The 17249-nt window shown below is 58.3% G+C and overlaps 1 protein-coding gene across 1 annotated transcript in view; it reads right to left on the bottom strand.

Annotated features, from left to right (window-relative positions):
• Positions 1 to 17249, bottom strand: part of SYMPK (symplekin scaffold protein) — a 62008-nt gene that overhangs the window by 31919 nt on the left and 12840 nt on the right. The window contains exons 7-12 of the mRNA XM_059872483.1: positions 15155 to 15404; positions 12607 to 12777; positions 10802 to 11041; positions 7989 to 8143; positions 4330 to 4480; positions 564 to 774 (exon numbers count right to left, since the gene is read on the bottom strand). Of these exons, the coding sequence (XP_059728466.1) occupies positions 564 to 774; positions 4330 to 4480; positions 7989 to 8143; positions 10802 to 11041; positions 12607 to 12777; positions 15155 to 15404 (1178 nt within the window). The remainder of the gene's footprint in view (positions 1 to 563; positions 775 to 4329; positions 4481 to 7988; positions 8144 to 10801; positions 11042 to 12606; positions 12778 to 15154; positions 15405 to 17249) is intronic.

Below are 17249 nucleotides of genomic sequence, written 5' to 3'. Positions count from 1 at the left end.
CCGCTGTGATCCCACCCCAGACTCCATGGGGATCCCACCCCAAACCCTGCCATGATCCCACCTCAAACCCTTCCATGATCCCACCCCAAATTCCAGTGGGACTCCACTCCACATTCCAGTGGGACCCCACCCCAAACCCCTCTGTGACCCCTTGCAAACCCTGCCAGGATTCCACCCCAAACCCCACCAGGATCCCACCAGGACCTCACCCCAAACCCCGCCAGGACCCCACCCCAAACCCCTCTGTGACCCCACCAGAACCCCACCCCAAACCCCACCAGGACCCCACCCCAAACCCCACCAGGATCCCACCCCAAACCCCACCAGGACCTCACCCCAAACCCCACCAGGACCCCACCCCAAATCCCACCAGGACCTATACCCAAACCCCACCAGGACCCCACCCCAAACCCCACCAGGACCCCACCCCAAATCCCACCAGGACCTATACCCAAACCCCACCAGGACCTCACCCCAAACCCCACCAGGACCCCACCCCAAACCCTGCCATGACCCCACCCCAAACCCCTGTGTAACCCCCCAGGACCCCGCCGGGCACTGACCGCGGCTGCGTGGCCGGCATGATGGGCTCGGGCCGGCGCTTGGCCTGGGGGGTCTCGTCGGGCAGCCCCGCGGCCGAGCCGTGGGCGCCCAGCACGGCGATGGCCTGGCCCTGGCCCAGCGCCGACAGGCGCCGCTTGATCAGCACCGCGTCCGGCTTGGCCACCTTCTCCTCCTTGGGCTCCTCCCGCAGCAGCTTGGTCTGCTCCACGCCTGCCGCGGCACGGCACGGTCAGTGCGGGCAAAATTGGGGTGGGGACGGGGAAAAATGGGGTGGGGATGGGGAAAATGGGGTGGGAACGGGGAAAATGGGGTGGGGATGGGGAAATTGGGGTGGGGACGGGGAAAAACGGGGTGGGGATGGGGAAATTGGGGTGGGGATGGGGAAATTGGGGTGGGAACGGGGAAATTGGGGTGGGAACGGGGAAAAACGGGGTGGGGATGGGGAAATTGGGGTGGGGATGGGGAAAAACGGGGTGGGGGTGGGGAAAAATGGGGTGGGGATGGTGAAATTGGGGTAGGGAAGGTGAAATTGGGGTGGGAACTGGGAAAAACGGGGTGGGGATGGTGAAATTGGGGTGGGAACGGGGAAAAATGGGGTGGGGACGGGGAAAAATGGGGTGGGGATGGGGAAAAATGGGGTGGGGATGGGGAAAATGGGGTGGGGATGGGGAAAATGGGGTGGGGACGGGGAAAAACGGGGTGGGGATGGGGAAAAATGGGGTGGGGATGGGGAAATTGGGGTGGGAACGGGGAAAAATGGGGTGGGGACGGTCAGTTTGGGGGGGAACAGGCAAAATTGGGGTGGGGATGGGCAAAATGGGGTGGGGACGGGGAAAAATGGGGTGGGGATGGGGAAAAATGGGGTGGGGATGGGGAAATTGGGGTGGGGATGGGGAAAATGGGGTGGGGATGGGGAAAAATTGGGGTGGGAACGCGGAAAAACGGGGTGGGGATGGGGTCAGTTTGGGGGTGAACGGGGAAAAAGGGGGTGGGGACGGGGAAATTGGGGTGGGGATGGGGAAATTGGGGTGGGAATGGTGAAATTGGGGTGGGGATGGTCAGTTTGGGGGGGAACGGGGAAAAACTGGGGTGGGAACGGGCAAAATGGGGTGGGGATGGGGAAAATGGGGTGGGGATGGGGAAATTGGGGTGGGGATGGGGAAAAACGGGGTGGGGATGGGGAAATTGGGGTGGGAACAGGGAAAAACGGGGTGGGGATGGTCAGTTTGGGGGTGAACGGGGAAAAAGGGGGTGGGGACGGGGAAAATGGGGTGGGGATGGGGAAAAAGGGGGTGGGGATGGGGAAAAATGGGGTGGGGATGGGGAAAATGGGGTGGGGATGGGGAAAATGGGGTGGGGATGGTGAAATTGGGGTGGGGATGGGGAAAAATGGGGTGGGGATGGGGAAAATGGGGTGGGAACGGGGAAATTGGGGTGGGGATGGGGAAATTGGGGTGGGGATGGGGAAAATGGGGTGGGGATGGGGAAATTGGGGTGGGGATGGGGAAAATGGGGTGGGGATGGGGAAATTGGGGTGGGGATGGGGAAAATGGGGTGGGGATGGGGAAATTGGGGTGGGGATGGGGAAATTGGGGTGGGGATGGGGAAAAATGGGGTGGGGATGGGGAAAATGGGGTGGGAACGGGGAAATTGGGGTGGGGATGGGGAAATTGGGGTGGGGATGGGGAAAATGGGGTGGGGATGGGGAAATTGGGGTGGGGATGGGGAAAATGGGGTGGGGATGGGGAAATTGGGGTGGGGATGGGGAAATTGGGGTGGGGATGGGGAAATTGGGGTGGGGATGGGGAAATTGGAGTGGGAACGGTCTGTTTGGGGAGGAATGGGGAAAAACTGGGGTGGGAACGGGCAAAATGGGGTGGGGACGGGGAAAAATGGGGTGGGAATGGGGAAAATTGGGGTGGGGATGGGGAAAAATGGGGTGGGGACGGGGAAAATGGGGTGGGGATGGGGAAATTGGGGTGGGGATGGCCAGTTTGGGGGGGAACAGTCAGTTTGGGGGGGAACAGGCAAAATTGGGGTGGGGATGGGCAAAATGGGGTGGGAATGGGGAAAATGAAGTGGGGATGGGGAAAAACGGGGTGGGGATGGGGAAATTGGGGTGGGGATGGGGAAAAACTGGGGTGGGAATGGGGAAATTGGGGTGGGAACGGGGAAAAACTGGGGTGGGGATGGGGAAATTGGGGTGGGGATGGGGAAAAACGGGGTGGGGATGGGGAAATTGGGGTGGGGACGGGGAAAATGGGGTGGGGATGGGGAAAATGGGGTGGGGATGGGGAAAATGGGGTGGGGATGGGGAAATTGGGGTGGGGATGGGGAAAATGGGGTGGGAATGGGGAAATTGGGGTGGGGATGGCCAGTTTGGGGGGGAACAGTCAGTTTGGGGGGGAAGAGGCAAAATTGGGGTGGGGACGGGGAAAAATGGGGTGGGGACGGGGAAAAATGGGGTGGGGATGGGGAAAATGGGGTGGGGATGGGGAAATTGGGGTGGGGATGGTGAAATTGGGGTGGGGATGGCCAGTTTGGGGGGGAACAGTCAGTTTGGGGGGGAAGAGGCAAAATTGGGGTGGGGACGGGGAAAAATGGGGTGGGGACGGGGAAAAATGGGGTGGGGATGGGGAAAATGGGGTGGGGATGGGGAAAAACGGGGTGGGGATGGGGTCAGTTTGGGGGTGAACGGGGAAAAAGGGGGTGGGGATGGGGAAATTGGGGTGGGGACGGGGAAAATGGGGTGGGGATGGGGAAATTGTGGTGGGGATGGGGAAAATGGGGTGGGAATGGTGAAATTGGGGTGGGAATGGGGAAAACGGGGTGGGGATGGGGAAAATGGGGTGGGGACGGGGAAAATGGGGTGGGGATGGGGAAATTGGGGTGGGGACGGGGAAATTGGGGTGGGGATGGGGAAATTGGGGTGGGAACGGGGAAAATGGGGTGGGGATGGGGAAAATGGGGTGGGGATGGGGAAATTGGGGTGGGGATGGGGAAAATGGGGTGGGGATGGGGAAATTGGGGTGGGGATGGGGAAATTGGGGTGGGAACGGTCAGTTTGGGGGGGAAAGGGCAAAAACTGGGGTGGGGATGGTCAGAACTGGGGTGGGGATGGTCAGTTTGGGGGGGGAACGGGGAAAATTGGGGGGGGGAACAGGCAAAATGGGGTGGGAATGGTGAAATTGGGGTGGGAACAGGGAAAATGGGGCGGGGACGGTCAGTTTGGGGGGGAAAGGGGCAAAATGGGGTGGGGAACGAGGAAAATGAGGTGGGGATGGTCAGTTTTGGGGGGAAAACAGCCAAAATAGGGGGGGGAACAATGAAATTGGGGTGGGAATGGTCAAATTGGGGTGGGGATAGTCAGAATGGGGTGGGGACAGGGTGGGAATTGTGAGAATGGGGTGGGAATGGTCAAATTGGGGTGGGGACAGGGTGGGGGGCCAGGGACTGAGGGTGGCCACCAGGGCAATGCTTTGGCCACTCACAAACTCATCCAGCGAGACTCCCCCAACCCCAGCCTGGGTGAGTTCCACCCAAATCTCCCCAAACCCACGTTCCAACCTCGGATTCCACCCAACACCTCCCAAATCCTCACCCCACCCCGATTTCTGCCCCTCCCTGGTCGCCAAAACCCCAAATTCCCCCAGCAGGAGAACCCCAAACCCCACCCCAGCTCACCCAACCTTCCAGAAATCCCAGCCCAACCCCGATTTTCCCCCAAATCCACCCCGATTTCTGGGCTCAGGGGTGTCCCCTGACCTGGCCCCAGGCCGGCTGCGGTCATCTGGGTGGCCATGAGCCGGGCCAGGTGCTTGATCTGTGCCTCGGTGCCCGCCGACTCCACGGGCGTGTAGGTGGCCTGGAAGGAGGCGGGCATGGCCTCGGGCAGGTACACCATGCTGATCAGCACCTGCGGGGAGACACGGCCCCAGAAACGGCTCAGGGACCCTGAAACCGCCTCGGGGAACTCAAAAATTCATCAGGGAACCCAAAATCACCTCATGGAACTCAAAATCACCTCAGGGATCTCAAAACCGCCTCAGGGAACCCAAAATCACCTCAGGGACCCTGAAACCGCCTCGGGGAACTCAAAAAATCCTCAGGGAACCCAAAATCATCTCAGGGAACCCAAAATCACCTCAGGGAACTCAAAATCACCTCAGGGAACTCAAAACCGCCTCAGGGAACCCAAAATCACCTCAGGGACCCTGAAACCGCCTCGGGGAACCCAAAAAATCCTCAGGGAACCCAAAATCACCTCAGGGAACTCAGAAACACCTCAGGGAACTCAAAATGACCTCAGGGACCCTGAAACCGCCTCGGGGAACCCAAAAATTCATCAGGAAACCCAAAATCACCTCAGGGAACTCAAAATGACCTCAGGGAACCCAAAAACGCCTCAGGGAACTCAAAATGACCTCAGAGACCCTGAAACTGCCTTGGGGAACCCAAAAAATCCTCAGGGAACCCAAAATCACCTCAGGGAACTCAAAAACTGCCTCGGGGAACACAAAATCACCTCAGGGAACCCAAAATCATCTCAGGGACCCTGAAACCGCCTCGGGGAACCCAAAAAATCCTCAGGGAACCCAAAATCATCTCAGGGAACCCAAAAAATCACCTCAGGGAACCCAAAATCACCTCAGGGAACTCAAAAATGCCTCAGGGAACTCAAAATCACCTCAGGGACCCTGAAACCGCCTCGGGGAATCCAAAAAATCCTCAGGGAACTCAAAATGACCTCAGGGAACTCAAAAACTGCCTTGGGGAACCCAAAATCACCTCAGGGACCCCAAAATCACCTCAGGGACCCTGAAACCACCTCGGGGAACCCAAAAAATCCTCAGGGAACCCAAAATCACCTCAGGGAACCCAAAATCACCTCAGGGAACCCAAAATCACCTCAGGGAACTCAAAAACGCCTCAGGGAACCCAAAATCACCTCAGGGAACTCAAAAACACCTCAGGGAACCCAAAATCATCTCAGGGAACTCAAAATGACCTCAGGGACCCTGAAACCGCCTCGGGGAACCCAAAAAATCCTCAGGGAACCCAAAATCATCTCAGAGAACCCAAAATCACCTCAGGGAACTCAAAATCACCTCAGGGACCCTGAAACCGCCTTGGGGAACCCAAAAATTCATCAGGGAACCCAAAATCATCTCAGAGAACCCAAAATCACCTCAGGGACCCAGAAACCGCCTCGGGGAACCCAAAATCACCTCAGGGAACCCAAAATCACCTCGGGGAACCCAAAATCACCTCAGAGAACCCAAAATCACCTCAGGGATCCTGAAACCGCCTTGGGGAACCCAAAAAATCCTCAGGGAACCCAAAATCACCTCAGGGAACCCAAAATCATCTCAGGGACCCCAAAACTGCCTCAGGAACCCCAAAACCGCCTTGGAGACCCCCAGAGTGTCCTCGAAACCACCTCAGGTACCCCAGAGTGTCCCCAACACCCCTTAAAGCTCCTCCCAAAAGTGTCCCCAAGGGCGATGTCCCCTCCTGACCAGGTTGGCCACCTTCTCGGGGGTCAGCAGGACAGGTGACACAGGTGACAGCCCCCCCAGAGTGTCCCCAAGGGCCATGTCCCCTCCTGACCAGGTTGGCCACCTTCTCGGGGGTCAGCAGGACAGGTGACACAGGTGACAGCCCCCCCAGAGTGTCCCCAAGGGCCATGTCCCCTCCTGACCAGGTTGGCCACCTTCTCGGGGGTCAGCAGGACAGGTGACACAGGTGACAGCCCCCCCAGAGTGTCCCCAAGGGCCATGTCCCCTCCTGACCAGGTTGGCCACCTTCTCGGGGGTCAGCAGGACAGGTGACACAGGTGACAGCCCCCCCAGAGTGTCCCCAAGGGCCATGTCCCCTCCTGACCAGGTTGGCCACCTTCTCGGGGGTCAGCAGGACAGGTGACACAGGTGACAGCCCCCCCAGAGTGTCCCCAAGGGCCATGTCCCCTCCTGACCAGGTTGGCCATGTTCTCGGGGGTCAGCAGGACAGGTGACACAGGTGACAGCCCCCCCAGAGTGTCCCCAAGGGCCATGTCCCCTCCTGACCAGGTTGGCCACCTTCTCGGGGGTCAGCAGGACAGGTGACACAGGTGACAGCCCCCCCAGAGTGTCCCCAAGGGCCATGTCCCCTCCTGACCAGGTTGGCCACCTTCTCGGGGGTCAGCAGGACAGGTGACACAGGTGACAGCCCCCCCAGAGTGTCCCCAAGGGCCATGTCCCCTCCTGACCAGGTTGGCCACCTTCTCGGGGGTCAGCAGGACAGGTGACACAGGTGACAGCCCCCCCAGAGTGTCCCCAAGGGTGATGTCCCCTCCTGACCAGGTTGGCCACGTTCTCAGGGGTCAGGACAGGTGACACAGGTGACAGCCCCCCCAGAGTGTCCCCAAGGGCCATGTCCCCTCCTGACCAGGTTGGCCACCTTCTCGGGGGTCAGCAGGACAGGTGACACAGGTGACAGCCCCCCCAGAGTGTCCCCAAGGGCCATGTCCCCTCCTGACCAGGTTGGCCACCTTCTCGGGGGTCAGCAGGACAGGTGACACAGGTGACAGCCCCCCCAGAGTGTCCCCAAGGGTGATGTCCCCTCCTGACCAGGTTGGCCACCTTCTCAGGGGTCAGCAGGACAGGTGACACAGGTGACAGCCCCCCCAGAGTGTCCCCAAGGGCCATGTCCCCTCCTGACCAGGTTGGCCACCTTCTCGGGGGTCAGCAGGACAGGTGACACAGGTGACAGCCCCCCCAGAGTGTCCCCAAGGGCCATGTCCCCTCCTGACCAGGTTGGCCATGTTCTCGGGGGTCAGCAGGACAGGTGACACAGGTGACAGCCCCCCCAGAGTGTCCCCAAGGGCGATGTCCCCTCCTGACCAGGTTGGCCACCTTCTCGGGGGTCAGGACAGGTGACACAGGTGACAGCCCCCCCAGAGTGTCCCCAAGGGCCATGTCCCCTCCTGACCAGGTTGGCCACCTTCTCGGGGGTCAGCAGGACAGGTGACACAGGTGACAGCCCCCCCAGAGTGTCCCCAAGGGCCATGTCCCCTCCTGACCAGGTTGGCCACCTTCTCGGGGGTCAGCAGGACAGGTGACACAGGTGACAGCCCCCCAGAGTGTCCCCAAGGGCCATGTCCCCTCCTGACCAGGTTGGCCACGTTCTCAGGGGTCAGCAGGACAGGTGACACAGGTGACAGCCCCCCCAGAGTGTCCCCAAGGGCCATGTCCCCTCCTGACCAGGTTGGCCACCTTCTCGGGGGGTCAGCAGGACAGGTGACACAGGTGACAGCCCCCCCAGAGTGTCCCCAAGGGCCATGTCCCCTCCTGACCAGGTTGGCCACGTTCTCGGGGGTCAGCAGGACAGGTGACACAGGTGACAGCCCCCCCAGAGTGTCCCCAAGGGCCATGTCCCCTCCTGACCAGGTTGGCCACGTTCTCGGGGGTCAGCAGCGGCTGCAGGAACTCGGCCGTGATGTCGGTGTCCGAGGGGACAGTGACCGCTCCGGCCACCTTGGCCACGGCCACCGCCGGCGCCTCCAGGTCCTTGTCCTCGTCATCCTCGCCCAGGGGTGGCTCTGAGGGGACACAGGAGGGTCCCTGAGTGTCCCCAAGCGGCCACCAGCCTGGGGACACAGGAGGGTCACTGGTGGTGGCCTCCTGGAGGACCTGAAGGACATTAAATGTCACCTCCCCTCGCCCGGTGTCACCAGGTGGGACTGGAGGTCCTCAAGGGGTCCTGGGGGGGTTTAATGTCACCAACTGTCCCCAGAAGGGACTGGGATGACCCTGGGTGACACCGGGAGGACACTGTGGGGGTTTAATGCCACCACCTGTCCCCAGTGTCCCCATGAGGCCACCGAGACCCTCTGATGGCCACCACCATGGGAGAAGTGACAATGATGTCACCACAGGGGAGGTGACAATGATGCCACCACCGTTCGAGCGTGGCATCAGGGTTGTCCTGGGGCCATGTCCAGAAGCCTCTGATGGCCACCAGGACCCACCCTGAGCCCACCACACCTGATGCCACCACGATGAGGTGACACAGGTGTCACCAATGTCCCACTCACCGATCTTCATCTTCTTGAGGGCGGCGTCGGGCTCGTCCTGGGACAATTCCCCCATCCCCCTGATGGCCACCACTGCCCACCCTGAGCCCACCACACCTGATGCCACCACAGGGAGGTGACACAGGTGTCACTCACCGATCTTCATCTCCTTGATGGCGGCGTCGGGCTCGTCCCAGGGCCATTTCTGACGGCCACCACCACCCACCACACCTGATGCCACCACGGGGAGGTGACACTGCTGTCACTCACCGATCTTCACCTTCTTGAGGGTGGCGTCGGGCTCGTCCCAGGGCCATTTCTGACGGCCACCACCGCCCACCCTGAGCCCACCACACCTGATGCCACCACGGGGAGGTGACACAGCTGTCACCAATGTCCCACTCACCAATCTTCATCTTCTTGAGGGTGGCATCAGGCTTGTCCTGGGACAATTCCCCCATCCCCCTGATGGCCACCACTGCCCACCCTGAGCCCACCACACCTGATGCCACCATGGGGAGGTGACACTGCTGTCACTCACCGATCTTCATCTTCTCGAGGGCGGCGTCGGGCTCGTCCCAGGGCCATTTCTGACGGCCACCACCACCCACCACACCTGATGCCACCACGGGGAGGTGACACAGGTGTCACTCACCGATCTTCATCTTCTTGATGGCAGCATCGGGCTCGTCCCAGGGCCATTTCTGATGGCCACCACCACCCACCCTGAGCCCACCACACCTGATGCCACCAGGGGGAGGTGACACTGCTGTCACTCACCGATCTTCATCTTCTTGAGGGCGGCGTCGGGCTCACCCCGGGGCCATTTCTGATGGCCACCACCACCCACCCTGAACCCGCCACACCTGATGCCACCATGGGGAGGTGACACTGCTGTCACTCACCGATCTTCATCTTCTTGAGGGTGGCATCAGGCTCGTCCTGGGACAATTCCCCCATCCCCCTGATGGCCACCACCGCCCACCCTGAGCCCACCACACCTGATGCCACCACGGGGAGGTGACACAGGTGTCACCAATGTCCCACTCACCGATCTTCATCTTCTTGAGGGCGGTGTCGGGCTCGTCCCGGGGCTATTTCTGATGGCCACCACCACCCACCACACCTGATGCCACCACGGGGAGGTGACAGAGGTGTCACTCACCGATCTTCATCTTCTTGAGGGCGGCATCAGGCTCGTCCTGGGACCATTCCCCCATCCCCCTGATGGCCACCACTGCCCACCCCAAACCCACCACACCTGGTGCCACCACAATGAGGTGACACAGGTGTCACCAATGTCCCACTCACCGATCTTCATCTTCTTGATGGCAGCATCAGGCTCGTCCCAGGGCCATTTCTGACGGCCACCACCGCCCACCACACCTGATGCCACCACGGGGAGGTGACACTGCTGTCACTCACCGATCTCCATCTCCTTGAGGGCGGTGTCGGGCTCGTCGCGGGGCCATTTCTGACGGCCACCACCGCCCACCCTGAACCCACCACACCTGATGCCACCACGGGGAGGTGACACAGCTGTCACTCACCGATCTTCATCTTCTTGAGGGCGGCATCAGGCTCGTCCTGGGACAATTTTCCCATCCCCCTGATGGCCACCACTGCCCACCCCGAACCCACCACACCTGATGCCACCACGGGGAGGTGACACAGGTGTCACCAATGTCCCACTCACCAATCTTCATCTCCTTGATGGCAGCATCGGGCTCGTCCCAGGGCCATTTCTGATGGCCACCACCACCCACCACACCTGATGCCACCACGGGGAGGTGACACAGGTGTCACTCACCGATCTTCATCTTCTTGAGGGCGGCATCGGGCTCGTCCTGGGACCATTCCCCCATCCCCCTGATGGCCACCACTGCCCACCCTGAGCCCACCACACCTGATGCCACCACGGGGAGGTGACACAGGTGTCACTCACCGATCTTCATCTTCTTGAGGGCGGCATCGGGCTCTTCACGGTGCCATTTCTGACAGCCACCACCACCCACCACACCTGATGCCACCACGATGAGGTGACACAGGTGTCACTCACTGATCTTCATCTTCTTGATGGCAGCATCGGGCTCGTCCCAGGGCCATTTCTGATGGCCACCACTGCCCACCCTGAACCCACCACACCTGGTGCCACCACGGGGAGGTGACACTGCTGTCACTCACCGATCTTCATCTTCTTGAGGGCGGCGTCGGGCTCGTCGCGGGGCCGCTTGCGGGCCTCGCGGGGGCTGGGCATGCTGCGGGCGATCTCGGCCTGCGGCGTGCCCAGGTCCACCAGCAGCGTGGTGATCTGCGGCTGGAAGTCGCCCGAGGACGGGTGCCGCAGCACGCTCAGCAGGTGCAGCTTCAGGTTCTTCCGCACGCTGCTCACCTGAGACTTGGCCAGCGTGGGCGGCAGGTTGGCTACGGGGAGAGGGACAGGTCAGGGACACCTGGGGACAGGTTAGGGACACCTGGGGACAGGTTAGGGACACCTGGGGACAGGTTAGGGACAGCTGAGACATGGCCAACATGGGCGGCAGGTTGGCTATGAGGGGACAAGGACAGGTTAGGGACACCTGGGGACAGGTTAGGGACAGCTGAGACATGGTCAGCGTGGGTGGCAGGTTGGCTACGGGGAGAGGGACAGGTCAGGGACACCTGGGGACAGCTGGGACATGGCCAGCGTGGGTGGCAGGTTGGTTATGAGGGGACAGGGACAGGTTAGGGACACCTGGGGACAGGTCAGGGACACCTGGGGACAGGTTAGGGACAGCTGGGATATGGCCAGCGTGGGCGGCAGGTTGGCTATGAGGGGACAGGGACAGGTTAGGGACACCTGGGGACAGCTGAGACATGGCCAACATGGGTGGCAGCTTGGCTATGAGGGGACAGGGACAGGTTAGGGACACCTGGGGACAGCTGGGACATGGCCAGTGTGGGCGGCAGGTTGGCTACGGGGACCGGGACAGGTTAGGGACACCTGGGGACAGCTGGGACACGGCCAGTGTGGGCGGCAGGTTGGCTATGAGGGGAGAGGGACAGGTCAGCGACACCTGGGGACAGGTCAGGGACAGCTGGGGACAGGTTAGGGACAGCTGAGACATGGTCAGCGTGGGTGGCAGGTTGGCTATGAGGGGACAGGGACAGGTTAGGGACACCTGGGGACAGCTGGGACATGGCCAGCGTGGGTGGCAGGTTGGCTACGGGGACAGGGACAGGTTAGGGACACCTGGGGACAGGTTAGGGACAGCTGGGACACGGCCAGCGTGGGTGGCAGGTTGGTTATGAGGGGACAGGGACAGGTTAGGGACACCTGGGGACAGCTGGGACATGGCCAGCATGGGTGGCAGGTTGGCTACGGGGAGAGGGACAGGTTAGGGACACCTGGGGACAGGTTAGGGACAGCTGGGGACAGCAGGGGACACCGGGGACATTACCATGGAGGGTCTCGTAGGCCTGGATGACCTCGGCCATGAACATGGGGACACCAGGGGACACCAGGGGACACTGGGGATGTTACCATGGAGGGTCTCGTAGGCCTGGATGACCTCGGCCATGAACATGGGGACACCAGGGGACACCAGGGGACACCAGGGGACACTGGGGACATTACCATGGAGGGTCTCGTAGGCCTGGATGACCACGGCCATGACCATGGGGACACCAAGGGACACCAGGGGACACCAGGGGACACTGGGGACATTACCGTGGAGGGTCTCGTAGGCCTGGATGACCTCGGCCATGAACATGGGGACACCAGGGGACACCAGGGGACACCAGGGGACACCGGGGACGTTACCATGGAGGGTCTCGTAGGCCTGGATGACCTCGGCCATGAACATGGGGACACCAGGGGACACCAGGGGACACCAGGGGACACCAGGGGACACTGGGGACGTTACCATGGAGGGTCTCGTAGGCCTGGATGACCTCGGCCATGAACATGGGGACACCAGGGGACACTTGGGGACATCAAGGGACATTACCATGGAGGGTCTCGTAGGCCTGGATGACCTCGGCCATGAACATGGGCCGCTGGCGGGCGATGGTGGCCAGCGAGCCGAGCGCGGCCGTCAGGTTGATGCTGGAGATGGCCGGGTGCACCATGAACTTGAGCAGCTGCTCCAGCGCCGCCTTGCCCTCCTCCCACAGCGCGTCTGGGGACAGCGGGGACAGCGGGGGACGTCACCGACCCACGGCGGGTCAGCGGGGTCAGCGGGGGACGTCACCGACCCACGGCAGGTCAGCGGGGACAGCGGGGGACGTCACCGACCCACGGCAGGTCAGCGGGGTCAGCGGGGCACGTCACCGACCCACGGCAGGTCAGCGGGGTCAGCGGGGCACGTCACCGACCCACGGCAGGTCAGCGGGGTCAGCGGGGGACGTCACCGACCCACGGCAGGTCAGCGGGGTCAGTGGGGTCAGCGACCCACGGCAGGTCAGCGGGGTCAGTGGGGTCAGCGGGGTCAGCGACCCACGGGAGGTCAGTGGGGTCAGCGGGGTCACCGACCCACGGCAGGTCAGTGGGGTCACCGACCCACGGCAGGTCAGTGGGGACAGCGGGGGACGTCACCGACCCACGGCAGGTCAGCGGGGTCAGTGGGGTCAGCGACCCACGGCAGGTCAGCGGGGTCAGTGGGGTCAGCGGGGTCAGCGACCCACGGGAGGTCAGTGGGGTCAGCGGGGTCACCGACCCACGGCAGGTCAGCGGGGTCACCGACCCACGGCAGGTCAGCGGGGACAGCGGGGTCACCGACCCATGGGAGGTCACCGGGGTCAGCGGGGTCAGCGACCCACGGCAGGTCAGCGGGGTCAGCGGGGTCACCGACCCACGGCAGGTCAGCGGGGTCACCGACCCACGGCAGGTCAGCGGGGTCAGCGACCCACGGCAGGTCAGTGGGGTCAGCGGGGTCAGCGACCCACGGCAGGTCAGTGGGGTCAGTGGGGGACGTCACCGACCCACGGCAGGTCAGTGGGGTCATCGGGGTCAGCGACCCACGGCAGGTCAGCGGGGTCACCGACCCACGGCAGGTCAGCGGGGTCAGCGACCCACGGCAGGTCAGTGGGGTCAGCCACACGTTGGGGGTCAGCGGGGTCACCGACCCACGGCAGGTCAGCGGGGTCACCGACCCACGGCAGGTCAGCGGGGACAGCGGGGACAGCGACCCACGGCAGGTCAGCGGGGTCAGCCACACGTTGGGGGTCAGCAGGGTCACCGACCCACGGGAGGTCAGCGGGGTCACCCCACCCCAAATCCCCCTCACTCGATGATGGGGTGACCCCAGTTCCATTCCTGATCACGATCCCATTCCTGACCCCATTCCTGATCCCAAATCCCCCTGTAATCGATGGCAGGGGGACCCCAATCCCAAATCCCAAATCCCAATGCCCCCAACTCACTGTACTTGAGGACGGGGTGATCCCAATCCCATTCCTGACCCCAAACCCCAATCCCAATCCCCAAACCCCACTCCCCTGACTCACTGTACTTGATGACGGGGTGGCCCCAACCCCAAACCCCAACCCCAAACCCCAATCCCAAACCCCCAATCCCACTCCCCCGACTCACTGTACTTGATGACGGGGTGGTCCCAACCCCAAACCCCAACCCCAAACCCCAAACCCCCAACCCCAACCCCACTCCCCCGACTCACTGTACTTGATGACGGGGTGGCCCCAACCCCATTCCTGACCCCAATTCCCAACCCCAAACCCCAATTCCCAACCCCAACCCCACTCCCCCGACTCACTGTACTTGATGACGGGGTGATCCCAACCCCATTCCTGACCCCAATTCCCAATCCCAAACCCGAATTCCCAACCCCAACCCCACTCCCCCGACTCACTGTACTTGATGACGAGGTGATCCCAATCCCATTCCTGACCCCAAACCCCCAACCCAAATCCCACTCCCCCGACTCACTGTACTTGATGACGAGGTGATCCCAACCCCAATTCCCAAACCCCAAACCCCAATTCCCAACCCCAACCCCACTCCCCCGACTCACTGTACTTGATGACGGGGTGGTCCCAATCCCATTCCTGACCCCAATTCCCAATCCCAACCCCCACTCCCAAACCCCCAATCCCCAAATCCCACTCCCCCCGACTCACTGTACTTGATGACGGGGTGGTCCCAATCCCATTCCTGACCCCAATTCCTGACCCCAAACCCCAATTCCCAATCCCAATCCCCTGACTCACTGTACTTGATGACGGGGTGGTCCCAACCCCAATCCCAAACCCCAATTCCCAATCCCAAACCCCAACCCCACTCACTGCACTTGATGACGGGGTGATCCCAACCCCAAACCCCACTCCCAAACCCAAACCCCCAATTCCCAACCCCACTCCCCTGACTCACTGTACTTGATGACGGGGTGATCCCAACCCCAAATCCCACTCCAAAACCCCAAACCCCAACCCCAAACCCCACTCCCCCGACTCACTGTACTTGATGACGAGGTGATCCCAACCCCAAACCCCATCCCCAAACCCCAATTCCCAACCCCAAACCCCACTCCCGGGACTCACTGTACTTGATGACGGGGTGGTCGCGCGGGATGCGCTCCAGGCTGACGTCGTTCTCGTGCCTCTTGGGCACGTCGGAGTCGGCCGTGCGCGGCGACAGCGTCACGATCAGCCCCTCCACGAACTTGATGGCGTGCGTGCGCACGCCGTCGTTGTCCGAGTCCAGCAGCAGGATGATGTCGCTGGCCATGGAGGACATCATCTCCCAGCAGGCCTCCTGCAGCTCGCTGATCACCTTGGACTTCACCATCCACTGCGGGCGTCCCGAAGAAAAACCCCACAAATCCGGGAGTTTGGGGGAAAATGAGGAAAAAAAAAAAAAAAAATTTTTTACGCATTTTTATGGGTAATTACGGTAATGGTGTCAAGCGTGGTGGAAATGGTGAGGTGGTTTTTATGGGTAATTACGGTAATTGGTGTTGAATATTAAAAAATTTTTAATGTGTAATTATGGGGATTGGGATCAAATGTTAAGGCCGCCGTTATGTGTAATTACGGTAACAGGTCGAGAAAAGAAAGCTGTTTTGACAGGTAATTACGGTAATTGTGTTAGATATTAGGGCTACTTTTAGGTGTAATTATGGTAATTAGGATCGAACATTAAACCAATTTTAATCTGTAGTTACATTAATTGGTATTAATTATTGTCATAAGGTGGTTTTTAGGGGTAATTACGGTAATCGATATTGAATATTAAAAAAATTTTAAATGTGTAATTATGGTAATTGGGATTAGATATTAAGGCCACTTAAATGTGTAATTATGGTAATTGGTTTTAAAAATCAAACCAATTTTCATCTGTAATTACAGTAATTGGTATCAATTAATGTCATAAGGTGGTTTATACAGGTAATTACGGTAATTGGCATTGAATATTAAACATTTTTTAATGTGTAATTATGGTAATTGGGATTAAATATTAGGACTATTTTTATGTCCAATTATGGTAATTAGGATCGAACATTAAACCAATTTTTATCTCTAATTACAGTAATTGGGATCAATTAATGTCAAAGGTGGTTTTTACAGGTAATTACGGTAATTGGCATTGAATATTCAAAATTTTTTTAATGTGTAATTATGGGGATTGGGATTAAATATTAGGACTATTTTTAGGTGTAATTATGGGAATTGGGATCAAACAATAAACCAATTTTTATCTCCAATTACATTAATTGGGATCAATTAATGTCATAAGGTGGTTTTTACAGGTAATTACGGTAATTGGCATTGAATATTAAAAAAATTTTAATGTGTAATTATGGTAATTGGGATTAAATATTAGGACTATTTTTAGGTGTAATTATGGTAATTGGTATCAACATTAAACCAATTTTTATCTCTAATTACAGTAATTGCTATCAATTATTATCAAGGAAATTGTAAGGCGGCTTTTACAGGTAATTACGGTAATCGGTATTGAATATTAAAAATTTTTTAATGTGTAATTATGGTAATTGAGATTAAATATTAAGACTATTTTTAGGTGTAATTATGGTAATTAGGATCAAACATTAAACCAATTTTTATCTCTAATTACAGTAATTGGTATCAATTAATGTCAAAGGTGGTTTTTACAGGTAATTACGGTAATCGGTATTGAATATTAAAAATTTTTTAATGTGTAATTATGGTAATTGGGATTAAATATTAGGACTATTTTTAGGTGTAATTATGGTAATTGGGATCAAACATTAAACCAATTTTTGTCTCTAATTACAGTAATTGGTATCAATTAATGTCAAAGGTGGTTTATACAGGTAATTACGGTAATTGGCATTGAATATTAAAAATTTTTTAATGTGTAATTATGGTAATTGGGATTAAATATTAAGACTATTTTTAGGTGTAATTATGGTAATTAGGATCAAACATTAAACCAATTTTTATCTCTAATTACAGTAATTGGTATCAATTAATGTCATAAGGTGGTTTGTACAGGTAATTACGGTAATTGGCATTGAATATTCAAAAATTTTTAATGTGTAATTATGGTAATTGGGATTGAATATTAGGACTATTTTTATGTGTAATTATGGTAATTAGGATCGAACAATAAACCAATTTTAATCTGTAATTACAGTAATTGGTATCAATT

The sequence above is a fragment of the Haemorhous mexicanus genome, chromosome 36 (genome assembly GCF_027477595.1).
Source record: "Haemorhous mexicanus isolate bHaeMex1 chromosome 36, bHaeMex1.pri, whole genome shotgun sequence".
Classification (NCBI taxonomy): Eukaryota; Metazoa; Chordata; class Aves; order Passeriformes; family Fringillidae; genus Haemorhous; species Haemorhous mexicanus.
Note: the sequence above shows the minus strand (reverse complement) of the source record. Positions and strands in the feature narration are given on the sequence as shown.